Below are 17,532 nucleotides of genomic sequence, written 5' to 3'. Positions count from 1 at the left end.
GGGTTTCTATTCGCGCGTGGTTGAGATCGTCCAAGTTTTTAAACTCGCACTTGAATTCTGAAGTTTAACATTTGTATTTTTTGGAAGTCCGAGAGATAATTTTAGTAACTGAATAATAGTTATCAGGTCGAAACCTGGTGCTTAAATTTACGAATTTCGTCGTAGCGTTGAGTCACTTCCCTTAATAACCGCAGGACGTCGTGAATGTCTTTTCTTCCGTATAGGGTCAGCGATTTTGCAAATGAGGAACCAGAATTTTTGGTCAAGCAAGTGTGACCGGTGGCCTGGCTATGGCGAATTTCTAATTTATTACCCTCAATTAGGTAAACGGCGTCTTGGTCCTTGACGTCTTCTAAGGCTGCTTTAAGCTGGGGTCCTGATTCTAGTTTAACGCATACACCCTGTTTAGTCGGTTGCGGAAGACTGGATGCTACGTGCGTGGGGTAACGCCTTATATCTATATATATTTTTTGGTCAAAGGTCGCTATTTTAACGCCCAAATCTCCGAGCTCGGAGAATTCTAATACAATATCGTGCCAAGTGGTATTCTTTGTTAATTTTTCTTGGTCTTGGTTAGCCCCTTTCCCCGCGAATAATTGTCGAGGTTTATTTTTTTAATTACTTCGCCGACTTTTGATTTTCTAACGTATACTTCGGGCAACTTCACTGGTGCTGTTGGGGGAGTGTCATAATCGAGCTTAATGTCGTCTCGGGCTGCCTAAGACATATAGAGATTAAAAACTAATCTCGCTTAAAAAAATTTCAAAAACATAATTACCATCTTGCTGATCTTCTTGAGTCGTCGGGGAGAGTGAGGGCGGTGTTCGTCGCTTCTGCGAAATTGACCGTTGCGCGGTTTCTTTTAAACGCGCTAGGTAAGGGGGGAGGAACAAAATAATCGCGTGACAGTCCTATTAACAGGCGTATTAAATTTGTCAAAATGATTAATTACTTAACGAAAGCGGAATGAACCGGTTCTACCATGACTATGCGAAAGGATTGTTCACTAACGCGGCCATTTTTCCAGCGAATGCGCGACTCAATTTAATTCGAAGACATAATTAATATGTGATTCTCTCGGTATTGTCACTAAAGGTATTTGCGCCGCTAAGTTATTTCTACGCCGCTTAACACCTGCTCAATCAATCAAACCTGTCACCACTTTAACAATGGAAAACGAGGACCGAGTATAGCGAGCCTGGGAATTCCTTTAAAGGAGTACTGACCCCTTTTCGCGCCAACCAATCAGCGCCATTTTGAATAATTTCGAGTCAGCCAATTAGCGCGTACACGCGCCGCGACAGCCAATCAGCGCGCAGTATCCGCGTCGCGTAGTAACCGCGCCAATCAGCGCGCCACTCTGCGGAGGTCAATGACCCCGAGGAAAATGTCGACCCCCCGCGCCACCTGCCGGAAGGGGGAAGGAAGCGGGGACTTACGGTGCCGACCCCCTTTCTACATGTACATTAAAAACTATCAAAGATGGTAGACACTCCTACTCAGGTTAATTATCTGAAACCTCAAACAAAAAAGGATAAGAATTAAAATGTGCAGTCCTAAATATCATTCTATTAAAGATGATACTTAGTGCACCTTGATTTTGTATAAATTTACTATTTTTGCCAAAAATTCCTGTGCTTGGTAGATAAGCAAGCGACGAACAAACCTTTTTTAGATTTCCTCAAAAAGAGTGAGGTTAATTTTCCCAAGCCCCAAACAAAAAAAGAATAAGAATTAAAATGTGCAGTCCTAAATATCATACTATTAAACATGAAACTTAGTGTACCTTGATATTGTATAAATTTGATATTTTCACCTAAAATTCCTGTGCTTGGTAGATAAGCAAGCGATGAACAAAGCTTTTTTTAGATTTCCTTAAATAGAGTGAGGTTAATTTTCTAATGCCCCAAACAAAAAAGGATAAGAATTAAAATATGCAGTCCTAAATATCATTCTATTAAAGATGATACTTAGTGCACCTTGATTTTGTATAATATTGCTATTTTTGCCAAAAATTCCTGTGCTTGGTAGATAAGCAAGCGATGAACAAACCTTTTTTTAGATTTCCTTAAATAGAGTTAGGTTAATTTTCTGATGCCCCAAACAAAAATGAATAAGAATTAAAATGTGCAGGCCTTAATATCATTCTATTAAAGTTGATACTTAGTGCACCTTGATTTTGTATAAATTTGGTATTTTTGCCAAAACGTCCTGTGCTTGGCAGAATAAGCAATCGACGAACAGAGCTAATTTTAGATTTCCTCAAAAAGAGTGAGGTTAATTTTCTCAAGCCCGAAACAAAAAAAGGATAAGAATTAAAATATGCAGTCCTAAATATCATTCTATTAAAGATGATACTTAGTGCACCTTGATTTTGTATAAATTTGCTATTTTTGCCAAAAATTCCTGTGCTTGGTAGATAAGCAAGCGACGAACAAACCTTTTTTTAAATTTCCTTAAATAGAGAGGTTAATTATCTGAAACCCTAAACAAAAAAGGATAAGAATTAAAAGGGGCAGTCGTAAATATCATTCTGTTAAAGATGAAACTTAGTGCACCTTGGTTTTGTATAAATTTGCTATTTTTGCCTAAAATTCCTGTGCTAGGTAGATAAGCAAGCGACGAACAAAGCTTTTTTTAGATTTCCTTAAATAGAGTGAGGTTAAGTTTCTAATGCCCCAAACAAAAAAGGATAAGAATTAAAATATGCAGTCCTAAATATCATTCTATTAAAGATGATACTTAGTGCACCTTGATTTTGTATAAATTTGCTATTTTTGCCAAAAAATTCCTGTGCTTGGTAGATAAGCAAGCGACGAACAAACCTTTTTTTAAATTTCCTTAAATAGAGAGGTTAATTATCTGAAAGCCTAAACAAAAAAGGATAAGAATTAAAAGGGGCAGTCGTAAATATCATTCTGTTAAAGATGAAACTTAGTGCACCTTGGTTTTGTATAAATTTGGTATATGTACCTAAAATTCCTGTGCTTGGTAGATAAGCAAGCGATGAACAAAGCTTTTTTTAGATTTCCTTAAATAGAGTGAGGTTATTTTTCTGATGCCCCAAACAAAAAAGGATAAGAATTAAAATATGCAGTCCTAAATATCATTCTGTTAAAGATGAAATTTAGTGAACCTTGATATTGTATAAATTTGGTTTTTTTCTCCTAAAATTAATGTGCTTGGTAGATAAGCAAGCGATAAACAAACCATTTTTAAGATTTCCTTAATTAGAGAGGTTAATTATCTGAAACCCCAAACAAAAAAGGATAAGAGTTAAAATGTGCAGTCCTTAATATCATTCTATTAAAGATGATACTTAGTGCACCTTGGTTTTGTATAAATTTGGTATTTTTGCCAAAAATTCCTGTGCTTGTTAGAATAAGCAAGCGACGAACAAACCTTTTTTTTAGATTTCCTCAAAAAGAGTGAGGTTAATTTTCCCAAGCCCCAAACAAAATAGAATAAGAATTAAAATGTGCAGTTCTGAATATGATTCTGTTAAACATGAAACTTACTGTACCTTGATATTGTATAAATTTGGAATTTTTACCTTAAATTCCTGTGCTTGGTAGATAAGCAAGCGATGAACAAACCTTTTTTTAGATTTCCTTAAATAGAGTTAGGTTAATTTTCTGATGCCCCAAACAAAAATGAATAAGAATTAAAATGTGCAAGCCTTAATATCATTCTATTAAAGTTGATACTTAGTGCACCTTGATTTTGTATAAATTTGGTATTTTTGCCAAAAAGTCCTGTGCTTGGCAGAATAAGCAAGCGACGAACAGAGCTAATTTTAGATTTCCTCAAAAAGAGTGAGGTTAATTTTCTCAAGCCCGAAACAAAAAAAGGATAAGAATTAAAATATGCAGTCCTAAATATCATTCTATTAAAGATGATACTTAGTGCACCTTGATTTTGTATAAATTTGCTATTTTTGCCAAAAATTCCTGTGCTTGGTAGATAAGCAAGCGACGAACAAACCTTTTTTTAAATTTCCTTAAATAGAGAGGTTAATTATCTGAAACCCTAAACAAAAAAGGATAAGAATTAAAAGGGGCAGTCGTAAATATCATTCTGTTAAAGATGAAACTTAGTGCACCTTGGTTTTGTATAAATTTGCTATTTTTGCCTAAAATTCCTGTGCTAGGTAGATAAGCAAGCGACGAACAAAGCTTTTTTTAGATTTCCTTAAATAGAGTGAGGTTAAGTTTCTAATGCCCCAAACAAAAAAGGATAAGAATTAAAATATGCAGTCCTAAATATCATTCTATTAAAGATGATACTTAGTGCACCTTGATTTTGTATAAATTTGCTATTTTTGCCAAAAAATTCCTGTGCTTGGTAGATAAGCAAGCGACGAACAAACCTTTTTTTAAATTTCCTTAAATAGAGAGGTTAATTATCTGAAAGCCTAAACAAAAAAGGATAAGAATTAAAAGGGGCAGTCGTAAATATCATTCTGTTAAAGATGAAACTTAGTGCACCTTGGTTTTGTATAAATTTGGTATATGTACCTAAAATTCCTGTGCTTGGTAGATAAGCAAGCGATGAACAAAGCTTTTTTTAGATTTCCTTAAATAGAGTGAGGTTATTTTTCTGATGCCCCAAACAAAAAAGGATAAGAATTAAAATATGCAGTCCTAAATATCATTCTGTTAAAGATGAAATTTAGTGAACCTTGATATTGTATAAATTTGTTTTTTTTTACCTAAAATTAATGTGCTTGGTAGATAAGCAAGCGATAAACAAACCATTTTTTAGATTTCTTTAATTAGAGAGGTTAATTATCTGAAACCCCAAACAAAAAAGGATAAGAATTAAAATGTGCAGTCCTTAATATCATTCTATTAAAGATGATACTTACTGTACCTTGATATTGTATAAATTTGGAATTTTTACCTTAAATTCCTGTGCTTGGTAGATAAGCAAGCGATGAACAAACCTTTTTATAGATTTCCTTAAATAGAGTTAGGTTAATTTTCTGATGCCCCAAACAAAAATGAATAAGAATTAAAATGTGCAGGCCTTAATATCATTCTATTAAAGTTGATACTTAGTGCACCTTGATTTTGTATAAATTTGGTATTTTTGCCAAAAAGTCCTGTGCTTGGCAGAATAAGCAAGCGACGAACAGAGCTAATTTTAGATTTCCTCAAAAAGAGTGAGGTTAATTTTCTCAAGCCCGAAACAAAAAAAGGATAAGAATTAAAATATGCAGTCCTAAATATCATTCTATTAAAGATGATATTTGTGCACCTTGATTTTGTATAAATTTGCTATTTTTGCCTAAAATTCCTGTGCTAGGTAGATAAGCAAGCGACGAACAAAGCTTTTTTTAGATTTCCTTAAATAGAGTGAGGTTAAGTTTCTAATGCCCCAAACAAAAAAGGATAAGAATTAAAATATGCAGTCCTAAATATCATTCTATTAAAGATGATACTTAGTGCACCTTGATTTTGTATAAATTTGCTATTTTTGCCAAAAAATTCCTGTGCTTGGTAGATAAGCAAGCGACGAACAAACCTTTTTTTAAATTTCCTTAAATAGAGAGGTTAATTATCTGAAAGCCTAAACAAAAAAGGATAAGAATTAAAAGGGGCAGTCGTAAATATCATTCTGTTAAAGATGAAACTTAGTGCACCTTGGTTTTGTATAAATTTGGTATATGTACCTAAAATTCCTGTGCTTGGTAGATAAGCAAGCGATGAACAAAGCTTTTTTTAGATTTCCTTAAATAGAGTGAGGTTATTTTTCTGATGCCCCAAACAAAAAAGGATAAGAATTAAAATATGCAGTCCTAAATATCATTCTGTTAAAGATGAAATTTAGTGAACCTTGATATTGTATAAATTTGTTTTTTTTTACCTAAAATTAATGTGCTTGGTAGATAAGCAAGCGATAAACAAACCATTTTTTAGATTTCTTTAATTAGAGGTTAATTATCTGAAACCCCAAACAAAAAAGGATAAGAATTAAAATGTGCAGTCCTTAATATCATTCTATTAAAGATGATACTTAGTGCACCTTGGTTTTGTATAAATTTGGTATTTTTGCCAAAAATTCCTGTGCTTGTTAGAATAAGCAAGCGACGAACAAACCTTTTTTTTTAGATTTCCTCAAAAAGAGTGAGGTTAATTTTCCCAAGCCCCAAACAAAATAGAATAAGAATTAAAATGTGCAGTTCTGAATATGATTCTGTTAAACATGAAACTTACTGTACCTTGATATTGTATAAATTTGGTATTTTTGCCAAAAAGTCCTGGCTTGGCAGAATAAGCAAGCGACGAACCGAGCTAATTTTAGATTTCCTCAAAAAGAGTGAGGTTAATTTTCTCAAGCCCGAAACAAAAAAGGATAAGAATTAAAATGTGCAGTCCTAAATATCATTCTATTAAAGATGATACTTAGTGCACCTTGATTTTGTATAAATTTGCTATTTTTGCCAAAAATTCCTGTGCTTGGTAGATAAGCAAGCGACGAACAAACGTTTTTTAGATTTCCTCAAAAAGAGTGAGGTTTATTTTCCCAAGCCCAAAACAAAAAAGAATAAGAATTAAAATGTGCAGTCCTAAACATCATTCTATTAAAGATGATACTTAGTGCACCTTGATATTGTATAAATTTGGTTTTTTTACCTAAAATTAATGTGCTTGGTAGATAAGCAAGCGACGAACAAACCTTTTTTAAGATTTCCTTAAATAGAGAGGTTAATTATCTGAAACCCCAAACAAAAAAGGATAAGAATTAAAATGTGCATTCCTTAATATCACTCTGTTAAAGATGAAACTAAGTGCACCTTGGTTTTGTATAAATTTGGTATTTTTGCCAAAAATTCCTGTGCTTGTTAGAATAAGCAAGCGACGAACAAACCTTTTTTTTTAGATTTCCTCAAAAAGAGTGAGGTTAATTTTCCCAAGCCCCAAACAAAATAGAATAAGAATTAAAATGTGCAGTTCTGAATATGATTCTGTTAAACATGAAACTTACTGTACCTTGATATTGTATAAATTTGATATTTTCACCTAAAATTCCTGTGCTTGGTAGATAAGCAAGCGATGAACAAAGCTTTTTTTAGATTTCCTTAAATAGTGAGGTTAATTTTCTAATGCCCCAAACAAAAAAGGATAAGAATGAAAATATGCAGTCCTAAATATCATTCTATTAAAGATGATACTTAGTGCACCTTGATTTTGTATAAATTTGCTATTTTTGCCAAAAATTCCTGTGCTTGGTAGATAAGCAAGCGACGAACAAACCTTTTTTTAAATTTCCTTAAATAGAGAGGTTAATTATCTGAAACCCTAAACAAAAAAGGATAAGAATTAAAAGGGGCAGTCGTAAATATCATTCTGTTAAAGATGAAACTTAGTGCACCTTGGTTTTGTATAAATTTGGTATATTTACCTAAAATTCCTGTGCTTGGTAGATAAGCAAGCGATGAACAAAGCTTTTTTTAGATTTCCTTAAATAGAGTGAGGTTATTTTTCTGATGCCCCAAACAAAAAAGGATAAGAATTAAAATATGCAGTCCTAAATATCATTCTGTTAAAGATGAAATTTAGTGAACCTTGATATTGTATAAATTTGGTTTTTTTTACCTAAAATTAATGTGCTTGGTAGATAAGCAAGCGATAAACAAACCATTTTTTAGATTTTCTTAATTAGAGAGGTTAATTATCTGAAACCCCAAACAAAAAAGGATAAGAATTAAAATGTGCAGTCCTTAATATCATTCTATTAAAGATGATACTTAGTGCACCTTCGTTTTGTATAAATTTGGTATTTTGGCCAAAAATTCCTGTGCTTGTTAGAATAAGCAAGCGACGAACAAACCTTTTTTTAGATTTCCTCAAAAAGAGTGAGGTTAGTTTTCCCAAGCCCCAAACAAAAAAAGAATAAGAATTAAAATGTGCAGTTCTGAATATGATTCTGTTAAAGATGAAAATTAGTGTACCTTGATATTATATAAATTTCGTATTTTAACCTAAAATTCCTGTGCTTGGTAGATAAGCAAGCGATGAACAAACCTTTTTTTTGGATTTCCTTAAATAGAGTGAGGTTAATTTTCTGATGCCAAAAACAAAAAAAGGATAAGAATTAAAATGTGCAGTTCTGAATATCATTCTGTAACAGTTTTATTCAACCTAATCGTATCCAATTAAGGATGTAACGCGATAAGGCTAAACTGTCACAAGTTAGAGTTCGGGCCAGGCAAGTTTTATATGTAATAATTATGTCATGAATTGAATGTGGTAAAAACAACGACCTTTATTGTTTCTTAATATAACAATTTAAACGAGGAATTAAAAACTTACAAGATGTGACAACCCTCCTTTTTTGGTTTTGATTAGCAAATTTGAAGATAGACATAGATATATAACCCAGTTAATGATTTAAATAATTTTACGCGCGATTATTGTAATAAATTATTAAAAAAATCGTCCGCCTCGACCAACATTAGGTCGAGGTCCATCGATTCGTCATCTTCCACTTCCAGGACGAAGTTCTCGGGATACGGACGGTGCATGATTGGGGGGGAGTGCTGTTGGTGGTGGTGTCAGTGGGCGCACTTCCGACGGGGCGTCGGGCCAAAAACTACAGCCGGGTTGTGACTCGTTCGAGCTAGCGCCTTCTGGCGCCTCGATGGTCCACGTTTGGACCAACGTCCCTGTTATCAGCGTTGCCAGATCGAAAATCTGAAATTATCGATTTTCCTGGAAAATTATCGTACATTTCTTTTTGGCGATAAATTTTAATTCATACATAAATGCGTTGAATTAAGATGATTTTTTAAAGCACTACAGGAGTTTTAATTCAGGGAAATAAACAAAATGTCTATTATCATTATTAACTGAACTTAATTTGTTTAAAAATGTATTTAAAAATGCGGTAATAGCTAGGAGTAATAAACTCACACTCTGGACTACGCGTACAGAAAATGTATATCATTCATTTAAGTAGAAAAGTTATATAAATTAATAATAAAATATAAATCGTTCGTAGGTTTTTAAAAAAATCTAAAGATTATCGTACATTATAGTACGTTGAGGCAGAATTATCGAAATAATGGTACGATATCGTACGCCATGAAAATTATAGTACTCCCTAAAAATTTAGATAAAATTATCGCACTGTGCGATAATTATCGTACGTCTGGCAACACTGCCTGGGATTCTCCGCCCTTAGCGAAATATTATGCCGTAACGCTGCCGAACGTAAGAAGAAGGCTTTACCACCGTGCGTTTAGCTAATCTTTGGGCGGTGTAGGTGGAGACAGCGTTCTCGAAAGAGAAATAAACGATTGCGAACTCCCGCCCGTCTTCCATCACCTCTTCCTGGGCGGCTTACCAATTCGCGTTGACCCGCAGATTTGCCAAAAACGCCTTAAATTGGCGGCGGGTTACCCGCGTTTCGAAACTGCGAAACCGTTCGCGACGGGGCGGCATAACGATGTTTTCGCGGGAAAAGATTGAAAAGAATGTTGGTATCCTAGACCTCAAATGGGTTAAAACTCCAAGACAAATTGTTCTACAAATTTACGGGGTACCTCGATTTTCGACTCCGCGACTGGAAAAGTCGATGAGTAGGCGAAATCGAGTGGCGGAGACGGCAGAGGAGGAAAAGGAGGATAAATGAGCGAAGCTCTCCCGGCGTCGGGGAGTGCCGTTTTCGAAGCGAAGCGAGCGGAATCCAGCAAATCCCGCGGTCGCCGACGGTTAAGACGAAATATATTTAATTATTTTAAAAGTTTAAAATATATATATATTTCTTGCCCGTTTATATTTCTCCGTTTCCGTTAAAGTGACCTTTTCGAAGAATTTTGTCCATCCGTGCCACTTTAAAAATGGGAAAAATAACCTTTTTTAACGATTTTCGATTTCCATGCGTGCCATCCGTGCCACTCCAAAACTCGGGAAAAGTACCTTTTTGGCTGTTTTTCCCCGTGTGTTCCACCTAAAAACCCGAAAAAGGCTCTTTTTCTGGAGGATTTCCCCCGGTAAATATCGCTTTTCGGAGTATTAACTACCTTATATCTATTAATTTTCTTCGTATATTTCACCCACCCAAAACTCCAGTTCCCAGCGCTGTGTCCCTTGGATGTTTGGATAGTCCTTTTAAGTATTAATTCGTTGATTAAGTGGCACGACCGCGGCGGAACATGCAACGACGGTCATATCATACCACACTTTGATCTTAGCCAAAAGGCCGAGAAGCGATACCGAAATGAAGAAACTCGGAGTGAGTGTCTTTTCAGATTAGGCTATAATTTAAAAGTGGAAAATGAATTATGGTGGTTTCACCTATTAAAGGCGAAGTTTACGCCTGACAAAATACAGAGCGGAGATTTCTTCCTCGAATGGTTAAATTTAATTTATAACTTAGGTTGAACGTGACTTTTTTTCCGAATACGATAGATACCACACTTGGATCTTAGCCAATCCATTATTTTTATCTTTAACTCACGGGTTCTTCGTAAACTTTATTCTTTTATTTCACATATATATTAACCGTGATTCTATTCAGTAAGGACATTATTATTAATGAACTTATTTATACTAGTCTTGCCACCTTGCCTAGTGTTTCAAGCTCCATGTATAAGGACCATGTACCCTAAAGATGGTATGAAATATTTTTACACAACATATTTAGAAAGTGATTATAGGGATTATTGTTATGAAAACGGTAAATTTAGAACATGGACATAGTTATGTTTTTACGGGGGGGGGGTGTTTTATTTAGTCTCAAAATAAGAGGGGCGCCAAAAATCCCCCATGGCCAGGTGAAAAACATTTCTTGAGCCGGCCCTGAAGATGAGTATCCAGCAGTTTATGAGCTTCCCATGTTGACCGCTACGTGGTGCTATGTAAATTGCAAAAGCTAATAAATTTATACAATAACAAAACGAAATTTTTAATTAACACTTCATTTCGTAATTAAGCCACGGATAATTTAACGTGGCACTTGGTCTTCTGTCGCCGTAATCATACAAAAGTTCTTCGCCTTTGGCGATGGCTCTCGTCGCGAAGAAAATCAACCTTGGCCTGTCCTCCACAACTATTACCTTGGCTTTGACATTGTAACTACGTTTACTGTGGTTAATTAGCGATCCAACCTGCCGTCGTCTTTGGTCGCATCGACGCTAGAAAACGGACAGGTCATGAAATAGAACGATAACTAAATGAAAAAATTAGTGCAAAACCCTGAAATAATGTTTTAATTTTTTAAAGTAACCTGAGCTTATCAGCGGTTGAAGTAGCCGTAAGTGGCAGTTGTTCGGCAGTGACGTAGTGGATAACACTTTCGCCTCGCGGCAGGAAGGAGCTGGGTTCGATGCCAGCTAGTGGCGCACTGGATAGTATCCAATAAATGTAACCCCGCCACAGGCAATTAAAGTGTTAAAATTGCAAGTCATCTTAGGAAGCATTTAGATTCCACACGTAGAGGCCATCGTCAAACATAAACCTATTAAGGATTATAATCTTAAAACAAATGTTAACCCCAATTTCCGTTTGGGATTTTCTACACATTTAATCTTTCCAGCCCAAATTGGGCTAGATTTGGGCTATAGATTTAAAATAAAATTAGTAGAGCTACGTTATTTGAGTTGCAATATTTGATTAAATATAGTTATTGACAAAATAGCTAATTGAAATTCGTAGGTTTAAAAACGAAACAAATTTTAGACAGCTTGAACAATTTAAATAAACCGCCATCTCTTGTTTACTTGCCATAACCTCAGTACGCCTAAGTACTGTAGTGAAGCGCTGAAATATTTGAAGGGGCTACACATCGAAAGAAATTGACCAGTATTGTTTTTCTTGAAACTTGAATAAAAACATGAATGATCCAATATTATCTTGGGAATTATATAATATTTCTCTTTCTTTCACCTCCCTGGCGTTAAAGAGAGAGAGAGGGGGTTATAGCGCACAATGGATGAGTCAAGATGTGCGCGCTTTCCCAGCACCGAACGCTGGTTAAGAGAGAGCCACATATAAAAGGACTTATCAACTAATGTTATAATTTTTAAATAACACTAATCTAAATAGGAAATATTTTAAATGCAATAATATTTAAATAACACTAATCTTTAAATAACACTTTTAAAAATGAGCGTTACAAGAGTCAAGCAAGTCTAAAAACCCCTATTTGAGAAAAACCAGATTTAAGTTCGAGATCTAGCATAATAACAATGATGACCAAATAATTTAAATTTATATAAATAAAAAGAAAAGAAAACACGACACCGATGAGCCTGTTCGACATGTAGAACGCGAGTGAATCAAACGTAAAATAAATTACATTTAATACTTTAAGTTACCGCATTCATTGTGTATTATTGCAACGCTATATGTAGACCTCAGACACAGCAAGAATATACTACGTTAATTCGTTATATAATCCTTTACCAGAGACAGTTTCTCTAAACAAAAGTATATATTATTTTAATGGGAGTGAAATCTATTATAAACTAAGTATTATCATATGTAACATAATTACCTTTAAGTATGCCATAAAAGCATTTTCTTTAATGAAACCTTGTTTACGGGATATGATGCAAATCACGTAATTTCCGACTTCGTGACGAGATATGCCTCATCAGCTTTAGAGCTGGGAAATGAAAATGAGTGAAGTATTTCTCGCGCGTTTCTAATGGCGTTTTTCTATGGGTTGCTCCGAAACCACTCTCAACTCCTTTTCCGATCAAAAAAATTGACGTGTGACGTCACCGATCCTTAAGACAGCGGACGGTACTTTTCCAATGATAAACGTTACCTTAAGTTAAGAAACCAAAATTAAAAACTTAATGTGTAAAATCTTTTCATACTAAAGTTGATACAGACAAATTTAATTTAGATGTGTCAATTCAGGAAGAACTAGTCTTGCTTTAAATAGCCCATCAGAACGTAAACAAACCAGCGTGCTTTCGTTACACGTGAGATACCGTAGCGTTTTCCGATTGGTCTTTTCTCGTCTCCTTTCTCGATGTTGATTGGACTCTTTTGATCAAGCCACCCACAAATTTAATCTCCCCACCAAAGACTAAATAACTTTTCGCTATCTAGACGGCGCTATATTTTGGCAGATGTAAGGCTTTTTAGTCAATATTTGTCTATTATTGGACAAAACTATCATGAGATATCTATTTTTTCGGTGGTATTTTATTATTCAAAGAAAGACAATCGATTCAATATTTTCGATTTAATCATAAAGAACGTTAAGTATAATTTTGTATATAAATCACATTTGGTTTAATGAACTTGGGAGTTATGTTAATTAAATCGAACACGTTTGGTGTTCTCTAGTAATCGAGTAGAAAGTGCTCTTTTGTCGGGATTATCACTAGCACAAATGCCATACAAATACGTAATTTTATCGGAGTTTGCTGGGGGCTATAGCCCGGATTTTTACAATTGTACCCCCATCGAATGTTTTCCTTCCGAGGCCACTGTAGAACAATGACCATCACTGACGTTAGATAAACCGTCTTTAATTTCATTATAACCTACTAACGGCAGCATATGATGTAAATGTACGTTTCAGTTTCGATATTGGCCAAAGTTCAATAATTATTTCCAAGTATGTCATGTTTTTATATTTCCTATTTTGGTTTTTATACATCTAAACTTAGAGTCACCTCCTTTCACCGCCGTTAACTTACTTTCTAGCTGATCTCATCTCATCGCATTTCGTGAAATAAACTTACCTCACTCACACTTCAAACATTTTCGTTAAAAAATATTATTTCCTCTAACTCTCCTCTCCCTTAAATTCAAAGCTTGCAAACTCATTTTACGCTCCTCTACATTGGAAGTTTTAATCATCTCATCTCCTCTCAATTACTGACCTCACGGCGAGAGGAGAGTGCCCATAACTGTTGCCATAGGGTCTTGGTCAGAGATGGGCAAAAACCAATTTTCAGAGCTCAAGATCCTCTCTTAAGAGTCAGAAGTGACAGCTGGTCCCTTGGAGCAAGAGTCAAGGAAGTATGAAAACCCCTATTTGAGAAAAACAAGTTAAGTTCGAAATCTAGCATAACAACAATAAAATTCTAATAATGAATATTGAAAAAATAGAGTGAAAATATACAATTAAACTTTTGAACTGTGTCTTTTTAATTTAAAAACACCCAATGATTCTTATTTTGAATTTCTTTCAATAGTCACGTATGTCGACTTACTTGACTTTTGCTCTCACGTTACTAACAATAAATAACAGTGTTAGAGACCTAAACGATGTTTATCTCAAAATTTTATCACATGGCTGAGGAAATGATTCTGTCGCGAGCTAGTTGCCACTTGCAAAGTCGCTTGACTTATGCGAATAAAGTGCCTCTCTCTCTCAAGGTGACCCTTACGAATTTAAAATTTCGTAATCGTTCTTTGTCAGATAAAGAAAAAACCGCTTACATCTCTGATGGTCCGACCTGGCAACCTCTGACTCACAGGTCACAGATCGCGCACTTTTTTTTATCAAAGACAGGCTGGAACTCACGCTCTTTTCTTTAAAAGAGAACGGATTTCGTACTCTTCTCTTTGTCATCCTCGTACTTCTCTTTTTTAATAACCGAAAGTTAAGCTAACGCTCTTCTCTTTTTATATCCGAGAGTGATCTTGCACTCGCGCTCTTCTCTTTTTTTATCCAAAAGACGCTCACACTCAAAAATAGCTCTCCCACTCTTTTGAACTGAGAGTGCGCCCATCTCTGGTCTTGGAATTTATCACTTTGGGGGACCCGGTTGCCCCCTAGACTATTCGGGACCTATGCTTGGTTGTAGTTGCATTAAGCATTTCGTTTCCGTTTGCCTTAACCCTCGTAGCTTCAGTTTATTCGCTATTCCTTACGTTGTATTAATTAATTGCATCGTACAATTTTATATTTATTATTTTATTGTTAATATATTGATAGTTTTAATTAATCGCAGCGGTCTTAACCAGAAATCTTCTTTTTTTAAGGTAAGTTGGGAAATTTAATTTTCAAAAAGCGTTTTTTGCCGAATGGCTTAATTTTTTCTTACAATCGTAATAACGTCCCCACTTAACCTTTTATGTGACCGCCCGGAGATTAACGGCATGATTTTAATTTTTAATATTTTCGGGGCATAATTATTAAATTTCCAAAATTTTGTTCCACGGTTATTTCGAAATAGTTAAAACAAGTTTAATAAAAAACTGATACTTAGTGAAGTTGAAAACACTTTATTAACGATTCAGGAGCGGTCCTTCCTCAGCTAGTCAATAATACAATTTTACCTAAATTTTTTATACCTTGATGGAAATTTGAGATTTTTTGTAAATTTTGCTCATTGTTATAATAATAATAATAATAATAATAATAATACTCAGCTAGGCTAATACCCAAGGTATCACCTTAGCTTTAAATAATCTAGCTAAATTAAATCCAATCATTTCTTAATGAAAATAGATTTCAAGCATGGCTTCCTCGGATGCAAAATACGGCTGTTTCGTAGAGACCAAGAACCCGTGCCTCAAATATCGTTTAGTGTGGAAAATAGAAAACTTTTTGAGGTATCCCGTACGCCCATGCTCTATTGTGAGAAGTGTTAATTTCGGGCCATACTCTGGGGAGAGTAACGGAATTGAATTTTTTTGAAAATATACCGAAAGGGCCAAAGTCAAATCGATGTCGATTACGTTGGAGCGATTCTTCATTTAGGGGGAAATTCCGAAGGATTATGCGAAATGTCTTTCACGTTTGACTTGAAAATAATCCGAAACCATCACGCTGAGGTGCAACACCTAAGATTTAACGATGTTGAGGCGCAAGCTGGTGTGGGATTTCCCAGATTCATCTCTAGAGAAGATGTGGCCAGGCAATCCCCAAACCACGATTTGATAATTGAATGCAACGTGGAGGCATTCTTTCAGCGAATTCATCCCGTTCAAACAGAAATTATAAGATCGAGGATTTACGAGGCCATCCCGTCCATTAAGGATACTAAAATTTTGAAAGCGGCGTATAAGGAAAAGATTTGCCCCGACGTGCAACTAAAGTCTTCGGATGGGCGGGTGTTTGACGCCCACAAATGCATTTTGTCGCTCAGTTCCCCTTACTTCAAAGCGATGTTCGAACATCCTATGAAAGAGAATTTAGAAGGCGTGGTCGACCTGAGCGAGCAACTAAACGGGCAAGAATTGGAATGCCTTTTGCATTATATATTCCTAAACACTGCGCCCATCGATATTAAAAAACACGCACGAAAAATGTTCGTAACCGCGGATTTACAGGGCATGGAAAGGTTGAGAAACCTAAGTTAAAATATCCTCTTGAACCAAGTTGAGAGTGAAAACGCAATGGAGCTTTTAACGTTCGTGGACGATTTCGACTCAAAAAAATGGAAAAAAGGCGCTGCGCGGTACATCATTAATAGCGTCGACTAAGCGGACGTGAAAAACCACAACCATTCATTATTTCATCTTAAATAAAACTTCAATTTTTCCGTTTGTTTTTTTATTAGACGTAGAAATGTGTTTACTTTTCAAATTTGAATTTCAGAATGATCGGGGTATATCTGGTCTCAAATAGATGGGCTTCCATGATAAAAAAGCATGTTTTTATCACACGTGATTCACCCTTTAATGGCTGAGAAATCATAAATTATATTTATTAAAAACGTCGAAAAATTAATAATTTGGGTACGAGCTTCATGATATGAAATATAGTCGATGAAGTCATACTTAACAACATACGTTTCGTATTGTGGTGTGCGCAATTTGAGTTTTATTTTAAGCTTATTTATTATTATTGTAAGAGAACTTCTTTAACTATTTAATGTAAGAATTTTCGTCCATGTAAAGCAAGTAAGCCTATTATAATATGATAAATATCAGACTTTGATGTGGTCTAAAGTACGCGAGACTTCCGCCTAAACCGGTCAAGCTAAAATGACAAAAATGAGGCCTGCGGTCTCCTTCGCGTAATTTTCGAAGACGGATTAAAAACACAATAAGGAGCGGAGGGGAAATTAGTTTCGCGCTTCCAGAAAGATTTTTGAAAGTTTGAAAGTATGATGCTGGCGCCTACATGTCTGAAACACGAAATCTACGGTGTGATACCGCAGAAACTCGGAAATAACTTTAATTTTAAATAATTTACGCTTTTATAACTTAATGAATAAAGTTATTTTTCAGTTCGGGAAAAATATTCCAATACAAATTAATAAAAGTGACGTAAAACGGTTTTAATTTACTTTAAATGTGATATAAAATACAAAGTTTCCGAGGAACGGTATTCCTCCAAACGTCGAATTTTAAATAAATTTATTGTGGATTAAAACCATTTTAATTTTGTTCAGTCTATTTAAATAATTATGAACCGCCACGTAATATTATCCGACCAATTAGACATTGTATTCGAAAGAAAAAAAGGATTACGATGTATAATTTATATATGAAACTTAGGTTTAGGAGTCAGATTAAGAATCAAACGGTCATAAATGAATTTTAATAAAACTTTCTTTACATTGCTTTTTATGGGAAATTCAATAAGCAAACGGTTAATACTATA

General features: G+C 34.9%; 1 protein-coding gene across 1 annotated transcript; it reads left to right on the top strand.

Annotated features, from left to right (window-relative positions):
- The first annotated feature begins 15,707 nt into the window (after positions 1–15,707).
- On the top strand, positions 15,708–16,283 carry LOC149937631 (protein roadkill-like). The gene has a single exon (XM_090177555.1). The coding sequence runs from the start codon at positions 15,708–15,710 to the stop codon at positions 16,281–16,283; it is 576 nt and encodes a 191-aa protein (XP_090033681.1).
- Positions 16,284–17,532: the final 1,249 nt, after the last annotated feature.

This window comes from Leiobunum rupestre, chromosome 6, assembly GCF_980474605.1.
Source record: "Leiobunum rupestre chromosome 6, qqLeiRupe1.1.hap1, whole genome shotgun sequence".
Taxonomy (NCBI): Eukaryota; Metazoa; Arthropoda; class Arachnida; order Opiliones; family Sclerosomatidae; genus Leiobunum; species Leiobunum rupestre.
This window is presented reverse-complemented; position numbering and strand designations above follow the sequence as displayed.